Genomic DNA, 19,358 nt, shown 5'->3' with positions numbered 1-19,358 from the left:
GCAAATGGAGAGTAGATAAAAGTTTCAGTCTCGAGTTACGCGATAATGATCGAAGTAACGTGATGTTGCGAAAGACTTATTAAGGAAACAGTGAACCCATGTCAACCCGAAAGCACCCTAAATTTGGGATCATCCATAGAAAACATTTTAAGGACAAGCGGTTGTTTGAAGGGTAGAGCCTGAGGCGTACATTCCGATCGCAAGACAACCTTCGCAAGATCAGATATTGGTGTAACTCTATATTACAAACACTACGAAACAAATCGCTTTATAAATTTATTACACCGACAAAATGCGAAATTCAGATGGTACAATCACGAAAATCGTGAGGTAAGTCGAAGAGGATTCACGGTTGCGCAAGTTCTCTGCGAGAACACGGCCTCGTAGGATGTAATTTTCATCCAATGAGTAATTCATATCGATTCGCCGCAAGGAGGAAGTCAATCCCTCGCGAGTATAGAGCGTGTTGCACACAATGAACACGATAGATCTCTCTTCTTCTCTCTGGCGCGTCTTTCAGCAGCCATTGTGATATAGGAATGAACGAACGCGTAGGTTTCGCCAGAAAACCGTTGAAAATGTCGTCGATCCGTGGACTATGCAACGAGAATAATCGAAAATGCGATGCCTTGCCGATCGTCTACCTCGCGAAATTTTGTTCTGCTCGTATCGATCCTCTCGATATCGGTGTTAACGCGAATCCGATACGGATTTTAAAGCGGCATGCTTTCGTTGAACGAACCGACTTCTTATCGCGGAGGTGAACAGTTTTCCATTTCGCATGGATACCCAAGAACATCGAGAGAGAATGTTCCTTTTGACAAACTAGCTATAACGAAGTCCAATTAGTTTGGAAGCTACGGATCGACGTTAGATTTTAAATCGATGTGGACTTCGCGCGTAGTACTCGGAGACACGTCGTTGGTGGTTGTCTGGACGTTTACTTATTTTTTGCAAAATGCACTTCAATCGCACGAATAATGGATAAATGATACTGCGATGATTTTGTTCGTACAACAGTATACAGTATGATACTTTGAATGTTAAACATCGTAACACAACAAGTCACGTTCGATCTAACGTTATATTCGTTTTTAACTACAAGCTTTCTGGATTTCCTCTTGTTTCGTCAACGACATTGAAATACCGTATAAAACAAAAAGTCAGAAAAGACTGTATTTAAGTGAAAACTAATTGCTTTAAGATTATCTTACAAAATCTATAGTTCTCGTCTACACTAGGACTCGCAATCGTATCAAAAATCTACAATTCTCATCTACCTTTTTCTAACCCAAGGGTCCCCTTATTACAGCGCTGTTCGTAATTAAAAAAGAAAAATAGTCTAAATAATTACGCTTAACAACTTCAGGGGAACAAAGAACACAAAGAGCTCAATTTAAATCCTCGTTACTACATCCTACTATTTCACACCCGTCATTAACACGGCATAGAACATTTTCATCAGCACACAGCGATTCTACGATGTAAGCCTTTTTCAGCCTAGTAACCAATCCTGAAATCGACTTCGAATGGAACGTTTGCTTGACGAACATTACAGCAAGTCATATCTGCTCCGAGAAACTCGAACGCCAAGTGAAAGCAACGAGATTCCGCGTTTCCCGTGTTTCGAAGTGCTCTTAATTAACTAAGAACGTCATTCGGCAGCTGTGTCGATTATTGAAAGCGTGTTTAAAGCATCGGTGAAGTCAAGGTCCCTGAGATCGCGTATCGGCAGAATGGGAAATTAACACCAACAGACTAATTTCTCTCGAGCCGGTCTTAATTAATCTTAGATGCTTATCTACGTTTTCCCTGGTTTTCCCTGACTCGCTTCTACGCGCAATTTCCGACCTCCGTGTGTGTCTGCGTCGAAATCTCGCTTAGAAAAGATAAAAAAAAAGAAGAAGAATAAAAGGTATGTATTCCGCTACTGGATGTACGAACAAAAAGTTCCGAATTAATTCTCTGCGAAAAGGAGAAACGCGAAGATGGATAATATCATGCTGCGACCTAATTACGCTTCGTCGTCAACTATCGAAGCAACGGATGACGGCTGATTGTGAAATATACAGTGAGACAGATAATTAATATAGGAAATTGAAAATACCAGGCAGATTATCGTTTTAATTTTACGAGAGAGTTGGTAAGAAATGGAGAGCGTGACTAGTTTAATTGTACATGGTTAAATAGGAAGATACAGGCTTGAGATGTCCGAATAGTAAACTTCATCCTTCTTTATAGAGAGACTTGATTGAAATTATGTTAATTTTTCTTCTACCTCCGCTACATCTGAATTATTTGAATTGAATTTTAATCAATTTTGTAGTTACAATATACTGCAGTATGTAGACTGTGGATATTGATGTAATTTCACATTTTTATGAACATAGTTAACTTGTGTTTGTATATTAATCGACATATTTGTATATTATGTGTTTAAATTTCCCGTCAATGTAAAAACGTTCGCGATCTAATAATATATATCAATGATTAATGGAATCGAAGAAACGAAATCCTAAAAATTACTTTCGTCAAACTATTAAACGTCTCTTTTGGCAAACAATTAGTCCAAATTAATTACGCTGGCAAGTTGTTCTATCAGATTTATCTTTTCCCAAGTAATTACGAACTTGAAATCTAGATTTCTTGCTGACAATCGCGTTACTGTTAATGATTGACATAAGAAAGAAAGAAAAGGAGAAAGGCGAAGAAATGTGTCAAACAAGAGTAAAGAACATATTAAGTTCGACTGAATGAAATATATGTCGACGAAAACAAGTCAAAATAGCAATGAAACCCGCTTTTTCTTCAATGGCGTTCTTTCCAATTCACAGTAGTATGTCAATAGCCTAGCTCGAGATCAGTGTCATCAATCTCTCACGGTTCCCTATCTACACGATTCGTCATACTGCCTTAGTGTTGTTGATTTAATTTCATATAACACGGCTCCTGGCAACGAGCTTTTTCTTATTGCATTGTCTTGCAAGTCTTTTCTCGTGAACTCGTACGCCCGTCTTCCGTTTCAAATTAACGATGCTCCGATACAAAAATTTAATCAACGTATTTGATTTAAGTATCAAATACAGAGAAAACTATATTATTCCGATAAAAAGGTCGTCCAAACATTTGACATATTTGGATTGTGCTTTATGTAGAAAGTGGAAAGATTGGTTATTTCAAACGATACACAACTACGAGTATTGTATTCCAAATCATTTCAGACAATGGAACTTTGCAATTTAAATAGATCCCTTAAATACGAATTCCTCGGTTTATATCGGAGGGAAAGTTTATTCAGCTCAATATGCAACGTTAAAAGACCTTAACTCTACTACATTTACGCGATATCTTTTCGTCCTCACGCTTACTAAAAACATGCCTGCAAAGTTTGTTCATATATCTTAGGAACAGTTGCTGTATAATTCAGTTGTCCCAACACGAGGTAGGTAAAGCACATCGAATCCCACGGGATCAAAGGTACCAGAGACGGGGCTCCAAGTTCTCCATGCATCTTGCAAGCTCGACAAAATATTTGTCTCCGACAGAGTTCCTCTAATTACTCATGATTAATCATAAAACACGTTACGTTCTAGCATCTACTGTATTGTTTTGAAATATGATACGATATGAGGCGATGATCTTCGTATACTTATAAAATTACAACAATGTTCTAAATATTTGTCTATCTTATCCGTATTAATTTTAATCGTAATTTACATTGAAATCCCTATCTAACTGATTCTATAGAACATTTGTAAGGGGATGGAGTAGGTAATTAAAGTAATTAAAGCGTGATGCTTGTTATTAAGGATGTCGAATGACGAGAAGACTCACTTGGTCTGGAAACCTTCGAATTCTTCCTGTTGCTCGCTGATGGAGGCTTCAAGGTCCAAATAAGCGCCGTAATCGCCATCTTTATACAGCTGGAGCGCCGTATCATCAAGCTGTAAAACAAATAAACAAATGAAATCGTTAAATCGATGAATTCGATAATCGTTGTCGCTATAAAGTGTTACTAATCACGGAATTCTTTACAATTTCCAAACTGTACAACTCGAGACGATGCACGCTACCAATTGTACAATATATCTTATCATTAGCTTTCAAACTTATATTTATAACCTTTAGTAGTAGTAAACTGTTTCAAAAATTTACTAACAGGTATCGTCACGCATTTATTACAATTCTAACATTCGAACGAAATTTCATCTATATAAACGGTAGACTTCTTTTTCAATTACTTGGGTATCTACCGTAGCACGTATGCAAATAAGAACATCAAAATTCTACTTAATACATGACAAGCAGCCAACGTGTCAGCGTTATGTCACGATAGCCACATTACAACTTACGACGTGGCGTCAAATTAGAAGGTTGCCAGCTGTCGGAAATGATAACCAGTTAAGCATCGGTCAATTTCCTCGTAACAGTTGCCGCTTCCAAAATAACGTGTCGTTGCAAGAGTAGCCTGGAGCAAAGAGGCAGCCTTTATGTTTCGCGATCCAGGGGCGGGAACAGCTCCCGTACTCGTCGCCTAATTTTAAACTGCTGCCACTTTGCGGCCACAGAAATTTAACTACGCTACGAAAAACTATTCGTCTACGGTTTATTGCTGCGCGATATAGGCCACGATAGCGGAACATAATTTTGCATTTGATCAGTGGACTGAGGATATTTATGCAGATTTGCATTTTAACGACTACGACTCAAGAAATGGAATTTCGGTCTTTAAATTCGTGCGAATCATGCGATCCTCGAGTTTAAATCGTAAAAAAATGTATTAAGCTACGTAGAAGTGTCTGATATTCTAAGTTTTTTTTTAGAAAATGTCCAACTTAATTTTCTCGCTCCGCCTAGTGTAATAGCATCTCTGTGCGTACGACTATTGCACGATTATGGTCGAAGAAATTGTAACAGCTGGAAGATCGGCAATCTTTTTGCGAAAATGTAGATATCTCAACAATATAAATCGAGTGGAAAAATGAGAAAATTGTGTATCCGATGTCTCGTTAACCCTTATTGGGTTACTAAAGCGAAGAATCTGGATTTTTCTCATCATCCAGCTTCTTGGTAGCATCCAAGGAATGAGTTCAACGAACGAATGGGCGCCTTACGGTTCAACAATCCGGGCTAATGCGGCTAATCTGCTAAATTTATCTGCGGATCATTTGGTCCACGCACTCCGTGTCCGTCTATGCAACATGATAATCTCTTCATCTGGCATCAGGTGGTCCCGTTTCGCTGGACACACGGCGTATTAAATCACCGGTTACATCATCGTGTTGTCTCGAAAATAGAAACGCCATAAGCTCGTGAATTATAGATATAATTTAATTATATTAGAAATACCGGGACTAATAATGACCATGGATACCACTTCATTAAATCGTTAAATCGTTCGAAATATCTTCTATTTCCTTGTTCACCTATCTATTCGGTTTTTAACGATCAAATAAGCGAAGATGAAATTAAAGTTGAAAGAAGGGGATTTAAACGTTGGGACGTTTAAAGTAATTATGCTAATTTTAACTGTAATTTTGTCGTAGATCAAAGGAGATATAATATTTTAATGTGTACAGAAATATGAAAAAAACAGACATATACAGTTATATGTTAAAAAATAAGACAGAGACAGAGTCTAATTGAGTGTATCGATATATTTGCGGTTTGAAATAAAATACACAATTAAATGGTCCGAGTCAAGTTTCATTCAATTCGTAAAAAATATTCTCGAACGATAATTACGTACATAACTGAACACTGGTCATCGATAAACATTTATAAACAAAAAATTTATGAACACAGGTGTTATTATTTTTTTTCTCTATATAAACGAATCAATCGCTGCACTCGAGAAACGTCACGGAAAATCTTCCATCGAATCGCGTCTCGACGCTGTCTCTCGATTTCAACCACCAAATCGTCAGACGATAAATCCTGAAAGGTAAATAATCCTAACTGAAACGAAGCCTTTCTTTTCTACGCCGTAGATTCTTTCTTCGAGACATCGCCGCTTTGCAAGATTAAGATCCATCTGTTTCCACGGCATGTTGCCAGCCTAGAAGAAATAACAGCGCGAGGATACGAACGGAAAGATATTACGGGAAATGCGGAGGAATAGAAACAGACGCGTAGCAGCGAGAGAAGAAAAAAGGTAGGACGGTTGAAGGGGGGAAAATGGAGGGTGCAGAGGAGAAAGTAATAGAGGATAAGCCGAAAACAAGGAGACGAGAGAGAGAAAAATAATGTGCAGCCAGTTGAGAAGCCATAGGCGAAAGCTAAATGTCGCTTTAAAAATAGTCGAGCTACCTAGGCCACCATATTTGTGATCGTTGTCGCTGGAAAAGTTGTTGTCCGCTTCCGCGGCGACTGTAACGCGTTCTTTTCAACGATGTCTCGTCGAACCATCGTTTAAACGCTACTAATTAACGTTCAGTGGCACTTTGGTTTTTCTGTAGCTCAGAGACGATTGATCAGACTGAAATGAGATTTTCTTCTCGATCTCTAATGTACAGGATGTCTTGGAATGACTAGCGTAAAAGGAAGAAAGTGTTTTTATACTAATGACAAAATAAGTTGGCGACGAGCGTTCGTTTGTGCGTGAATCGATTTGTTTTCATGTTGCTTCTTTAAACGAATAATTGAATGATGCTGATTAACTTGAGTTTCTAATCGATAGTATGAGGTTTTTTTTATTGTTACTTTAAGACGAGCTTTTGTTGCTTTAAATTTATTCAGAAGAATAGAAATTGGTATCGTGAAAATTATTCACCAAAAGAATTTGGTATCGTGTAGGCTTAAGCTTGTCATTTTCGAGTTTCATGAACGTTTTTCTATAATGAAATAGTTAATAAATTAATAGTTAATGAATAGGTTAATAAACAGTGAAATTCGTAAGACCGATATCGATAAGAAAAAGAAAATATACAAGGGAAACCGATTACGATAAAAACGGAACTCCGAAGGCGGAAAACAAATAAGAATCGCCTTGACGATAAATTTTCAGACCTGCGTTCTCGCTAAGTGGAAGAACGAGGGGAACGAAAATAGGAGAAAATCGAAGCGAAACGAGCGAGAGTTTGAAACAAAACGAGAGAACGAAATTGTGCGTGTACACGGCGTGCGCCAAGTGGGGACAGGAAGCACGCGGCTGACCCATATTTCTAAAAATCACAGCTTCAAAATAGTCTGCCGGCAACGGAGCGCCGGTTATAATGCAGAGGCTCGTTCGAGCACGCGCTGCATTTCTCCTGTTTCTAGGCGTCCCGCATTCGGTGGAAAGCGAATTGCCTTACGTAATCCACGTGACGGGAGGCTGCGTTCTCTACGATCTCTGGCCTTCAAGCCCACAACGAAATTGGTCAACCGGAAGCGACCACTGCATCGTCATCTTGGACAATGGCACTCCGCTTGTTTCTGCTTGCTGAACTTGCGTCGCTTGCGTAAGAATGTTAACGGGCTGAAGGAGAAAGGAAACGATGGTAAAACTTTGAGTTGATGGGAAAAGGAAATTGTATGGTGGATAGGAAACGTGAGATGGATTTAAGTGATCGGATGTAATCGATTTAGAGAAAGGACGATGAATCGTAATATTAGATTATAAGTAGATTGCAAGTAGATGTTTATGCAAATTTAGATTTTCATGAATACAACTAAAGAAACAGAGATTTGTTATACTCTGTATACGAACAAAGTATATATATATATATATATTTATACAAACTGTTGAATGAGTTAAAAGAAAAATGGAATGGACGAGGGCCGAGTAAATATACTCGGAATATTTAAAAAACTAGTTTAGCAGTTTGAGATTAATACCGATTAAACGTAATTACTCGACTATGAAATGCTTAATTAATTGGAAGTCTGTAAATTAATGGTTTTAAAACGGCCAACAGTATCTTGCTTCGACAAGGAAATTACTTGTTGGCTGTGTCCTTCTCTTTCGTCGCTGTTTCTCTTATGTTTCAAGAAAATGAACATCGCGCTACATTAAAGCAAATAACGAGCGCTCAATATCTTTGATAAATTTATCTTTCATCATTAACAACCTTCAACAATTTTCTACGTGTTCCATATGAAAAATCATTATAAATACGGATAGAGAATAATAATACATTACGGATGATAACCCATCCATCCGAGATAACAATCCAAAATAATATTTTCAATAGGAAAACATGTTTGTAAGACGATGAATCTCTTTGTGAGATAAACGTTTTTATAAGGCGAGTTACCAAGCACGTCGACTTCGAGGTTACATAAACAGTTGCATTAACGTTCGATCGCTGTTCTACGAGAAAATCTGGTCAAAGAAGATCCAGCGCGTTCTACGATCGATACATTGCCGACATCAAATGGCAAAGTGAAAACAGTACCCTCGTAGGTACACGTCAATCCTTCGAGAGATCAGGGATCTAATTAATCATAACATTAATCCAGTTTTACCACGCTCTGATAGTTTCCTATCCGATCTACGCATCATGGGAAAGTTGTTTAATTAGCCACTTAAAGTCTCACGGGTCTCGTATGTCTTCCCTACGGACAGTTCAATGTTGCCACACGTCCTCGCAAATCTACGCTGAAGAAACTTTTCACGGATGCGTCGCCGTCGACGCGTTTCAAGTGGAGGCAGCCTCCAGACTGCTTCTTTCGCTGCGACACGGAACGTCTGTTTTCTATCAAAAGATCAACTACAATCATAGCTGCCACGCGAGAATATCGTTCTAACGCGACTAAACTTCCTTCAGGATTTTTAGATTCGTTGTTATAATTGATAGATTACTCGAAGATCGTATCCCGCTATCTACATGTTATTTAGCAATTAAGCTAGAAAAATTCACCGAATGTCCAGCTGGACAAATTGTAAAGTACAAATTAAGTAATAATAAAAAAATAATAATAATTGATAGATTGTGAGTAAGAGATGCGGATCAATTCTGTATCGAGTTTATTCGATAATAAACTACCAAAAAATAAAACAAAATATTTGAGCAACGTGGAAATTCTTATTGTATATTTGACACTTAGTTTTGATTAATAATTAATAGAAAGATGTAAGTTAATCGACCGAAGAAAACGACGTCGAATACGGATTTCTATCGAATTTATTTCGTTTCAAATCCACAGCTGATTAGAATTTAATTTAGCTTCGTGGAATTATATCGTCAGTTTTATGTAAGAATATGGTTACTCGTATAGTATAGGATTTACGCGTTCGCCGTTCTATATTAACTAAGTCGTATGTCGATATCGATGGCGAAAGTTGTAAGGCTTCTTCCGATACTGTAATGTAGCACACGATGACACAACCGCGCTATCTCCATTACAAGTTAACGCGATAGAGCCGCGTTGGAATGTGAATTACGCAGGGATAAAGACCAATCACTTGATTGTGGAAGTTCTAGCGATTAAAATTTGAAACATATTATAAACAAATTAGAAATACAATTAACGAATCCGATAAAGATCGAAATCTTCGATAACCTAATGACATTTCTTTTACGACTCTATCTTTGCATTCTGGATGTACATATAAAAATTCGAACTCTGATCCGTGAAAACGTTGCAAATTTTCAAAGAGTATTTGAAACACAAATATTGTTGAAATCTAAACACTGAGAAGTTTTTAAATCCTATAAATCGTGTTATAAAATTGTGCTCTAAGATTCCCAAGAGCTACATCAACTCGCGAAATGTTGTCTTTTTTTTATTATTATTATTATTTAATTTGTACTTTATAATTTGTTCAGCTGGACATTCGGTAAATTTTTCTAGCTTAAAGTTTTTCTAGTTTAATGTTGTCTTCTATCAACATATTATGCATGTTATGTATTGAACGTATAATTTTAACTAATTTCTATTAAAACCTCGAATATAAACTATCCTTTTGAACCACTTATTTGATCGTACCCTTTTCTTTTCTTTTCCTTTTCTTCCCTAAAATTACTTTTCTCTCCGCGTACAATACAATTCAGATAAGCCGCGTAATAATTAACCCTTGAATCTCCTAGTGGTCAAGCAACACGTGTTGACGTAACGCATGTCGACTCCAGGAAGCGTGAACCGTTGAGCGTCGACTCGATGATGCGGCAAACTGACCAGGGTCTGACCCTCCCTTTTGGACGTTGCTACGATTTTCCCTGACTGACGTATGCTTCGCGCGATTCCATTTCCTATCCTTCAGGGAGCGCGTTGTTTGCAGAAACTCGTTTGAGCAACTGGCAAATATCCTGTCCCAATGTCACTCTTCATCCGTGTAATCGACGCGTTTCGTGCACGAAATATAGGGAACAATAACAACACAAAAATGATATTGCGAGAGGTCAAACGAAGCTGTTTCGAAATTTCTGTATTTGATTATAGAATAAAAATATATATATAAAAAAAAATAAGTTTTATACGATTAATTTACTTATCCCTGTTACTTTTTCAGAGCAAAGGTTTTTGGTAACTTTGCTTATTACCAAAGCTATAGTAAATGGTTAACAACTATTATCTAAGAATATATTGAATGTTAAAATTGTTTTTTTTTGTGAAACATAAAAAATGTGGCTCATTGCCAATCATTATCAATCGTTTTCTCTCTCTCTCTCTCTCTCTTTCTCTATGGTCTTTGTATACTATTAACGAATAATCCCAAAACAAAGCCTAGTTTATTAAATTAACTCAAATATAATCATTATAACAAAGTTAATCACAATTAAAGAGCTATTAAATTCGTTACGAAAACGTTACAATTCCATTATGTAAATTCAGGGTCGCATGACTCGTTCCCACGAGACCGAAATAACGAAACGTTTCCGAGAACCCGCGCGAGCTTATGCAGAACCGTATATCGCTAAACATAATGAAAATTCACGGACGTCCTGCGATTTGACGGAAGTCCCCCGAGACAAGATAAACGAAAGCTTTCCGAGACAATTAACCGAGATAGCCGAGCCGTTCTGTTTGCCTATGTGAAACTTTCACGATTCGCTTCTTTTTGTTCGCCATCACCTGCTGCGAAACTGTACACACGATGGAATAACGCGTTACAGGCCATTCACACAATTACCCTGTCGATAGATAAATCGATAGCAGAAATCGGATAACTAAGTTTCAATATTGAAAATAACCTTATCTATTGAAGGCTATTAAGTCGGTAAAGATTTGTGGCGAAATAGAAAATGCTACTTTGCTTTCATTGTAGCGTGTAACACGTACCAGTGTTCCGGGTAATAAAGTTTATCGTTCTATTTAATCAATGTTACTAATATTTGTTGTATCTGTAATACGATACGTGAATAATCGTAACAGTCTGGAAAAAATAATCTCAAATTTAGAATGTTTACTTTGTCCACTAAAGTGTACCAAATTTTGATTGAAATCGTCGAAATTAATTAAACAGATAATTAAAATATTTCGAAGTATACATTTATAGTATCGTGCTACAACATTCTGTAACGTTGTATTACGAAGTATAAAATTAGTGAGCCATTACTCTCTCTCTCTCTCTCTCTCTCTATCGTTATACTTAAATATTCGATGTTTCTTACTAACAGCCAGGAGTAAAGGCAGGAAATCAATTTGCGAGCTCTAGTCTGAAACGACGCTTCTTATTCCATTTAACGATCGTCGTAACATCAACCTCGATCGATTATACTCTCGCGATACTGTTCTGAGTCGTTACGCCAGAAATCTGTCGTTTATCAAACACTGTCGCGATCTGGCCTAATTATTAAAAGCCCTTTCTGACGTAAACTCGATGAACGGATTTACGTAACACACAGTTGATTCGAAGTAGAGCAATTACACATGGAAATACGGGAATATCGATTTCCAGCCACCATTGTTCAACGACGCACTACCGCCAATAACTTCGTCAGATTTTGTCGGCAATTAGTCCGAGTTATAATTGATCGAGTTACGATTCGATTATGATGAAGTAACTTTTACAGCAAGATTACATCGACTGGAAACGAATCGCCGAGCTTCCGCTAAATTTCAATTAAATTTTAATGAAGCTCGTTGAATAGCGATTCAACATTCATTCAAGATCATTGATAAATTAAATGTAGTATTACATGGTCGTGCTTAATATCCGTAATTTCACGTAAAATTTGCAACAAGCAGCTGTATAAGTAATAAACAAACGTAAGAAAACGTAGCAAAATAGAATCATAAATCGATCTTCCACCTATGACGATCGTCTTTTTTCAAAAATTTTCTTTGCACAACTTTCTAATGTATAATGCTCCGTTATCGTATTTAAACGATTAAAGCAGAAAATAGTCGTTCGAGTCAAATGGCGTACGAACACCTGTTCGTTTCACAGCCACTGAATATTACATCCGTATTTTACATTTAACATAGAAACCTTCATAGCCTTAATGTATTCACACTGTATCATTCCTTTGATGAAATGAGTAACGCAGCGTAAAAATAGCTTGAAACCTAGCCGTTGTGTCGGTAATTAATAATCGTCACCACGCGGAAAACAGACGGCAACTGATTTGAATTTGAAACGATCGCCAATAAGCGAATGATTCCTAGAACAGCTTGCGAGCGTTCGAGCCTAGCACGGTTCAATGGCGACGTGGGCGACACGTGGGCACGGGAATGCGTTCCTCTTCAATCATGAGGAACGGTAAAGGAAGACATCGTATCGTTGTCACAAGAACGTAAAAGAGAAAGTACCCGAACCACTAACCGTAGTAAAAGTTCTCGAAAGATCAAGCATACAAAATACAAAAGAGAGAGAAACAATGAAATACCCAATAACGAGTAACGTCGATATGTTGATACGTCTCTTATAGAAAGAAGACTAAAAAGGAACCTGACTTCACTAAAGAAGTAAAATAGTCAGACTCGAAGATGGTATCCCGCTGGGGGTAGCCATCCACTTGTTATTTAGCAATTAAGTTAGAAAAATTTATCAAATGTCCAACTGGACAAACTGTTAAGTACAAATTAAAGAATAAAAAAAATATTGATACGAGAAAGACAAATATCAGGAACCTAGGAAAAAACATTTGATACATAAAATCGCATATAATCTGCAAAACGATTAATTTCTCGTGCAGAGTATAGTTATACGTGTTACTATGATACCAAACTATGCTAGATACCAGAGTCTCGCATATATAATATATTTTTGTTTTATTATTATTATTTAACTTGTACTTTACAATTTGACCAGCTGCACATTTGGTAAATATATATAATACATCAATACCGACATCCTAAAATCTCAGAGCCACAGAGGTTCTTTAGGTATGTCGATCTTCCTCGAGGTAGAGCTTCAATGGTTGCTGGATACTCTAAATATCTATGGAACTTTTGGACACCTCGGTTATTCACAATGGCTCCAGAACCTTCGAACGTCGCGAATATTTCCAAAACGATTTACTGTGATATATTAACTTATTAAAAACAGCTTATCGTAATGTTACAGATAGTTCGATTTCTTAAAATTGTCAAAACTGCCAAATTCCTTCTCGTAGTCGCTTAAAAAACAGAATTCGATAATACAATACCAACTGATTGAAAAAATGACAAATGAAATATTGCGTTAACGCAACGTTGCCTCTTAATGGGTTAAGGCTCTATTATTTTTGTAATTTTTGCATTTCTACCGTTTCTTACATATTTGCAACGGTAAACTATAATATTTCAATCTATAACTATGATCCATGACGACTATTTCCTTGCTCTGTTACCTTACAAGACTAAGCAGGATTGAACGAAATAAGCAATACCGAGATAAACTGTTCTTTACATTTCACCTTCTTGGAAGTAATCGATCGCTACGATTAACTATGACGACGTCCTCTCTGTTATTACAGACGATTACGGACGATGTTCCCGATTTCTGCGACGAGAACCGACAAACGCAATCGCCCAAGCAATGAACTATTCTGTCCCTTCGACTCGTAAACAAAGAAATAGGTACGTCTTACCACGCGAACGTCACTATGAAAACTGCTCGACGAATTATGGAACCATCTGCCCGAATCACCCGTAAATGAACTTGCCTTTTACGATTCTGCGGTTGAAGAGATTTAGAAAAGTGTGGAGGAAATTTTAAGATGCTCGGAACGTAGAACTTCATGGAGGTCGTGAATAAAAACTGAGTATCGTTTGCAACTTGCAATTTTATCCGGCCGTGTGTAAATTCAAAGAAGGATCAAAATCTAGCATTAATAACTAACTTGAACCGCGATAAATATCTGCCTGCTCCAAATAAAATCCGAAAGAAATTCTAGTGAGGATCAGCCTCAACCCCCAAAAGTTCATGCAGCAAATTCACGTAGAAACGCGTGAAGATAAAAGACGACGAAGCGAAGGAACGCTAAGAAGAAGAGGAAGGAGAGAAGTACGAGCAAAGAACTCGCTTAATCGCGCGATAAATTAGTCCAGTTGCTCGAGAAGCAGGGAAGAAAACTGGCGGTGCATCCACGCCAGGAGGTGATCCCGTTGGGCGAAACGAAAAGGATGGGCATTCCCATTAGAACCGAAGAAGATTCCGGCTGGTAATGGCTAACGATAGAATCAACTTCAATATATAGTTATTAATTCGAATCAAACGCGATACTCAAGATTCTCTTCGCAGAATTCGAACGTTAAGTAAACTGTGGCTGTTTATGCAAATTTATATTTTTGAGAATATAAATAGCTAGAGATGTAGAATGTACGCACATAGATTAGTTTCATCCACTGAATATCGAATATTATAACGAACATTGTAGTGATTTTTTAAACAGACAAACCTAGTCGATTGCATGTAACTGATTAACTCGTTTAATCTTACGAACATGTAATCACCACTAATTACGCACTTTTGGCAGTCGCTAATGATTTTATTGTTAATCAGACCACCTTAAAATAAACTCATGAATAGATGAATAAAATATACTTTATATCGCTATACATCAGCGAATACTTTAAATACTTCTGTATATTATGTGCATTCTGTGCATTGTAACGGAGAATTTCTGATGAATTTCACGGTTGCGCAAATTAAAACACGGATATGCCTATTAATCACGTATGTACACATGCGTTTAGATACACGCATATAGAATAGAAGCCTCTCGCTTCAACTTACTTGCACATACTTGAGTCTATCGCTAGTCGTAACTCCGCGCTAACTTAACCTACACACGATCATGGCCCGTGTAAACTTCTACAGAAGCTGTCCGAATTATTATACGTGTACGAGATAATGAAAACTGTGGAAACAGCCAACGGCAATTCTGTTTTGGCGATGTGTTCGTGTACCTACAACTCCGTTGAAAATACATACGTACTACGACCAAAGAGGGTAGACAGTTGTGGTCCATAGCTCCAGCACTGTTTTATCGGTTGACCAATTTCGAACGAGTGAGAGAACAAAATTTTCGCGGTAAAGCATCCACGCGTATCTGGCCGCTTTTCGCGCCATAATTCCGGCCGTTGTTTACCGCGACGAATGTTTCCGGCGATGGATATTCGCTTGGAAGCCGGTGTACCGTGAACGAACGGATACATCCTTGGACCGAGTAAATAATATGACGGGAATTGGAATTAATGGCGTGTCGTTATGAACATTTTTCGATGAATTAAACGGAATGTCGCGCGACCGCGAAACCGCATAAATTATCCGTTCGCTCGTCCGTTTGGGTGACTGCATTTTTTAATTTCTTTATCTTCGGTTATACTGGGTGTCCCTGGTTTATCCGGATAACTTTATCAGAATAGTTTTATAAGTTATTTGAAGATTAATTTACCCGTTAACCGAGGAAGGTGAATTAACTCGTCAGTGTGGATCATCGATCTCTTAAACATAACGATTTCTTCATTTAGTTTACGATATCTTAAGTCTGTTATCATTCACTTCATATTTCGTATTTTTGTTATAATTCTTTTAATAAAATTTCCAACGAGCTATATTCATATAATAATTTTTTCCTATTTATAATACATCTACTTGAGTGGCTTTTTACGTAGAATGACGAGAATATTTATGAAAGAGAGATATTTTACAAAATAACGATGGTCCCACAAATGTATAACTCTCCGAACCATTCAACTTTCGCTCTGACATTTTTCAAATTGCACTGAGAAAAGAACATAGCTTCGAGCAATTGCATGGATCACCTTGTAAATTCGTAAAATGTCTTGATAAAGTTTGGTCGAGAGAACCGGGAATCCCTATATATCGGTTCGTAGCTGATACGGAAACACGCGTGAAACACTGAGTTGCGTGGGACGAAATGCTGGACGGCCCAGCAAACCAAGTTGATCGACCTGGATCGCGTTCGAATGAAAATTTCCTATCCGATGAAAAGCGTACGAAGAGTCCGTGTTATAACTGCATTTCTTCTTACGAAATGATCTTGAACGAACGAGGCAAAAGTTTGTTTTCAAACGTCTGCAGATGGTGGCTACTGCAGAGTTGGAAATAGCGAATGGTTTGGGGTTTAGATAGAGCAATTCTGGAGATAGAAAGTTACTTGTTCTTGAGAACTTATTCGTCGACGCGCTCAAAAAGTGATCCGGAGAACGTTTAATGAAGTTCGACGAACAAAATTTATTGTTTAACCAACCGCGGTGAGTTCACCTCGCGATAAAATTCTCACCTAATTACCAGTATTTTTCAAGCGCTTCGTTTTTCTGTGTCGCATCGAATGTCGCCCTGCAAGTTACGAGCAGTTTTATCGCAATGCTACTTTGCAGACGAAGCAGAGAATTTTTTTCGAAAATAAAACTTTTCTTGTTATCGCGATGAATCGAAGGTGAATTAAACGTGCAAGCAATGGAAAGATATTATTATTATTAATTCGATAACGTATTTACGTTGATTTAATAAAATTTGTTATATCTAAGAACGTGTTCGTATACCAATTACATTTATCTAATATTTGCCCTATACTGAGGTATACTTTTCAAGTTCCCAACGTTGCCTTTCACAAAAACTCCCAATTTAAATTTACATTTCCTGTAGTCTAGCTATTTCAACAAGTTTTTTCCGTTGAAGGAACAAAGTTCGTCGATTCTACGCGAAACCAATCAAACGTTTCCTCCCTTGTCCCTTGTCCTTACTCCTCGAAGTAGCACCTGCAGGAAGGACGATTTCTCGAGAGGTAGCAGCACGCACCGGCTTGCATAAATACGACTTGATTTTTGCACGGCCGGTGGACGGAGAATGGCGCGCTTGCTTTTGACTTCAATGGAACCTGTTTACCGCATGAATGATTGAACGGTGCCGGGAACTCGATTCGAGCATTGCCGATTACACTGACATCTCTGGTCGTGTTCTTTTTGCCGTGTCTCGAGTGGAGATAAAATTAGACATCCGTGTGCTCGTCTTCGGGGAAGACGCACCGATATCACGTGGCCGGCCAAATATTCGATGAAGGAAAGATACAATACTTTTAATTTCAATATTTCCCTTCTGTAAAAATTTAAAGAAAGTTTTAAGAAAAAATGCAGCATAACGCGCAACGTGGAATATTCGACGAACGAACAATTAAATTTTGTTCAATTGTGAAATTTTACCGATCTCAAAGTATGTACTTGTTTCTCTGAAAATTTAATAGGTTCTTACTGACAAAAATTTTGTAAAAGAACTTTGACGGAAGATATTGAATTCCCTTCGTTTGTAAAATAATAATCGACGAAACAGAAGAGACGATGTTCTTAATTTGAAGATTTAAAGAAACGCGGTCCGAAGTATTCAAAATTTCCTTCGAGGCATTTATTATTGTAATTCTAGCGTCGGTAACGCGACTTGTAAAGTTCAGAAAGAAATAATCGTACAATATAATACAGACAAATAAAATTTATAACAATGCGTATGAAAAACGGAGCTGTTTAGAACACGACGTGTCCGCATTCAATTCGCGAACGATTCATCATCGAAGGATTAATAGAAAGTAAGCTAAGCGACGTATAAACCACATTTATCATCTGAGTAATTATACCTGGAAAACGCATCGATTCAAATGATGCACTAACAAAAATACCCAATCATCGACAGAGCAATACGATTCTTTTCTAATCAGACTCCACACATCTGCGTTCGAGATCGGTGATAAAAGCTAGCCGACTGAGCGATCCGATCGAGGAACAAGCATTTCCATGCAATAACGCACGGCGATTGCCGTTACGTAACATCGCGTAAATAATACGATTACATTCTATCAGGATTGCACAATCGAACGTACAAATTACCATAAGTCATTAATCATCTCGCGTCGGTGTTCGACACGCTATCTATCTTTCTCCTTCTCATCTGATCTCGCCAATTCCTCCAAGTGAGAAAAAGAGAAATCTGTCACCATTGAATTAATCATAAGCAAAATTCCAAGCTCGTAAATCGTTCGTAAATATTTAACGAGCGTTACAGTTTCTCCGGTTTCTCGTTGCTGCGAGACGTGAGAGGATTCGGGGAGGACAACAAACAGAAACGAACGAGAGACGAAACCGGAGTGGCGGAACAAGAAACAGGGTGAAACGGAGAACTGGTAGGAATAATATCCTAGAAACGTCCAGCCAGCCACTCTCCAACCCCCTACCATCGTTTCCGTCATCCTCCGGCTCTTGGCTCGAGTATTTCGACCAGAGAAGAGGATTCTTACCACGGGAATATTCCTTTGTTCCTACTTCACAGGTTCTTGCGCGATAAAGAACACAGGCTCGAGAGGCATGGCATCTCATCTCGAGAGGCTCCACTTCACCCACGTCCTCTTCTCGCTCGCCCTTTCTCTCTTTCCCTCTGTTCACAAGCCTCTCTCGCGTGTCTCTCTGTCTGAACTCTGAACCGTATCTATCTCACTATTTCTTGCCTAATGTCGACTTATAGCTTCTTGAATGTTCAATTATTTCTGGATATATTTGTAGTCGATTCGTCGTGTCAAATGTATTGCATTCGCGTTATATAACTATAGCTATATATATATAATTTTCTCGATAGAAAACAAATACCGATAGTAATTACACCATTTAATAACACCGATGAAGGAAAAATGAATGTTACGATCGTTTGATTAAAATATGCTACTATACACGCCGGATTATATGATTCTTTTACGACAACAGAAATTATAACGACGAATACGAATCCAGGTTTACGGTATCTCTGATTATTGGAATATTTGTCGCGTTGTTAATATCGCAATATATTAAATATAATAATTTCCAAATATATATAAATAATCTTAAATAAAATTAACGAAATAAATTTCATGATGAAACACAAGAAAGTTATTTATTATTTCACGCTTTCTGAACATGCAAGTTTTGCATTAAGAGCTCGATGCCGATGGTATGCGTATGCAGGACGCGTCACAACGTCGAAAGATTTAAGGGTCTGGAGGGACGATTCCTACGCACTA

General features: G+C 37.8%; 1 protein-coding gene across 3 annotated transcripts in view; it reads right to left on the bottom strand.

Moving 5' to 3' along the window:
* LOC126874592 (FH1/FH2 domain-containing protein 3) overlaps positions 1 to 19,358 on the bottom strand; it is a 241,936-nt gene that overhangs the window by 168,371 nt on the left and 54,207 nt on the right. For all 3 annotated transcript variants that reach the window (XM_050636828.1, XM_050636840.1, XM_050636834.1), the window contains exon 2: positions 3,835 to 3,944. In XM_050636828.1, the coding sequence (XP_050492785.1) occupies positions 3,835 to 3,944 (110 nt within the window). The remainder of the gene's footprint in view (positions 1 to 3,834; positions 3,945 to 19,358) is intronic.

The sequence above is a fragment of the Bombus huntii genome, chromosome 2 (assembly GCF_024542735.1).
Source record: "Bombus huntii isolate Logan2020A chromosome 2, iyBomHunt1.1, whole genome shotgun sequence".
NCBI lineage: Eukaryota > Metazoa > Arthropoda > Insecta > Hymenoptera > Apidae > Bombus > Bombus huntii.
This window is presented reverse-complemented; position numbering and strand designations above follow the sequence as displayed.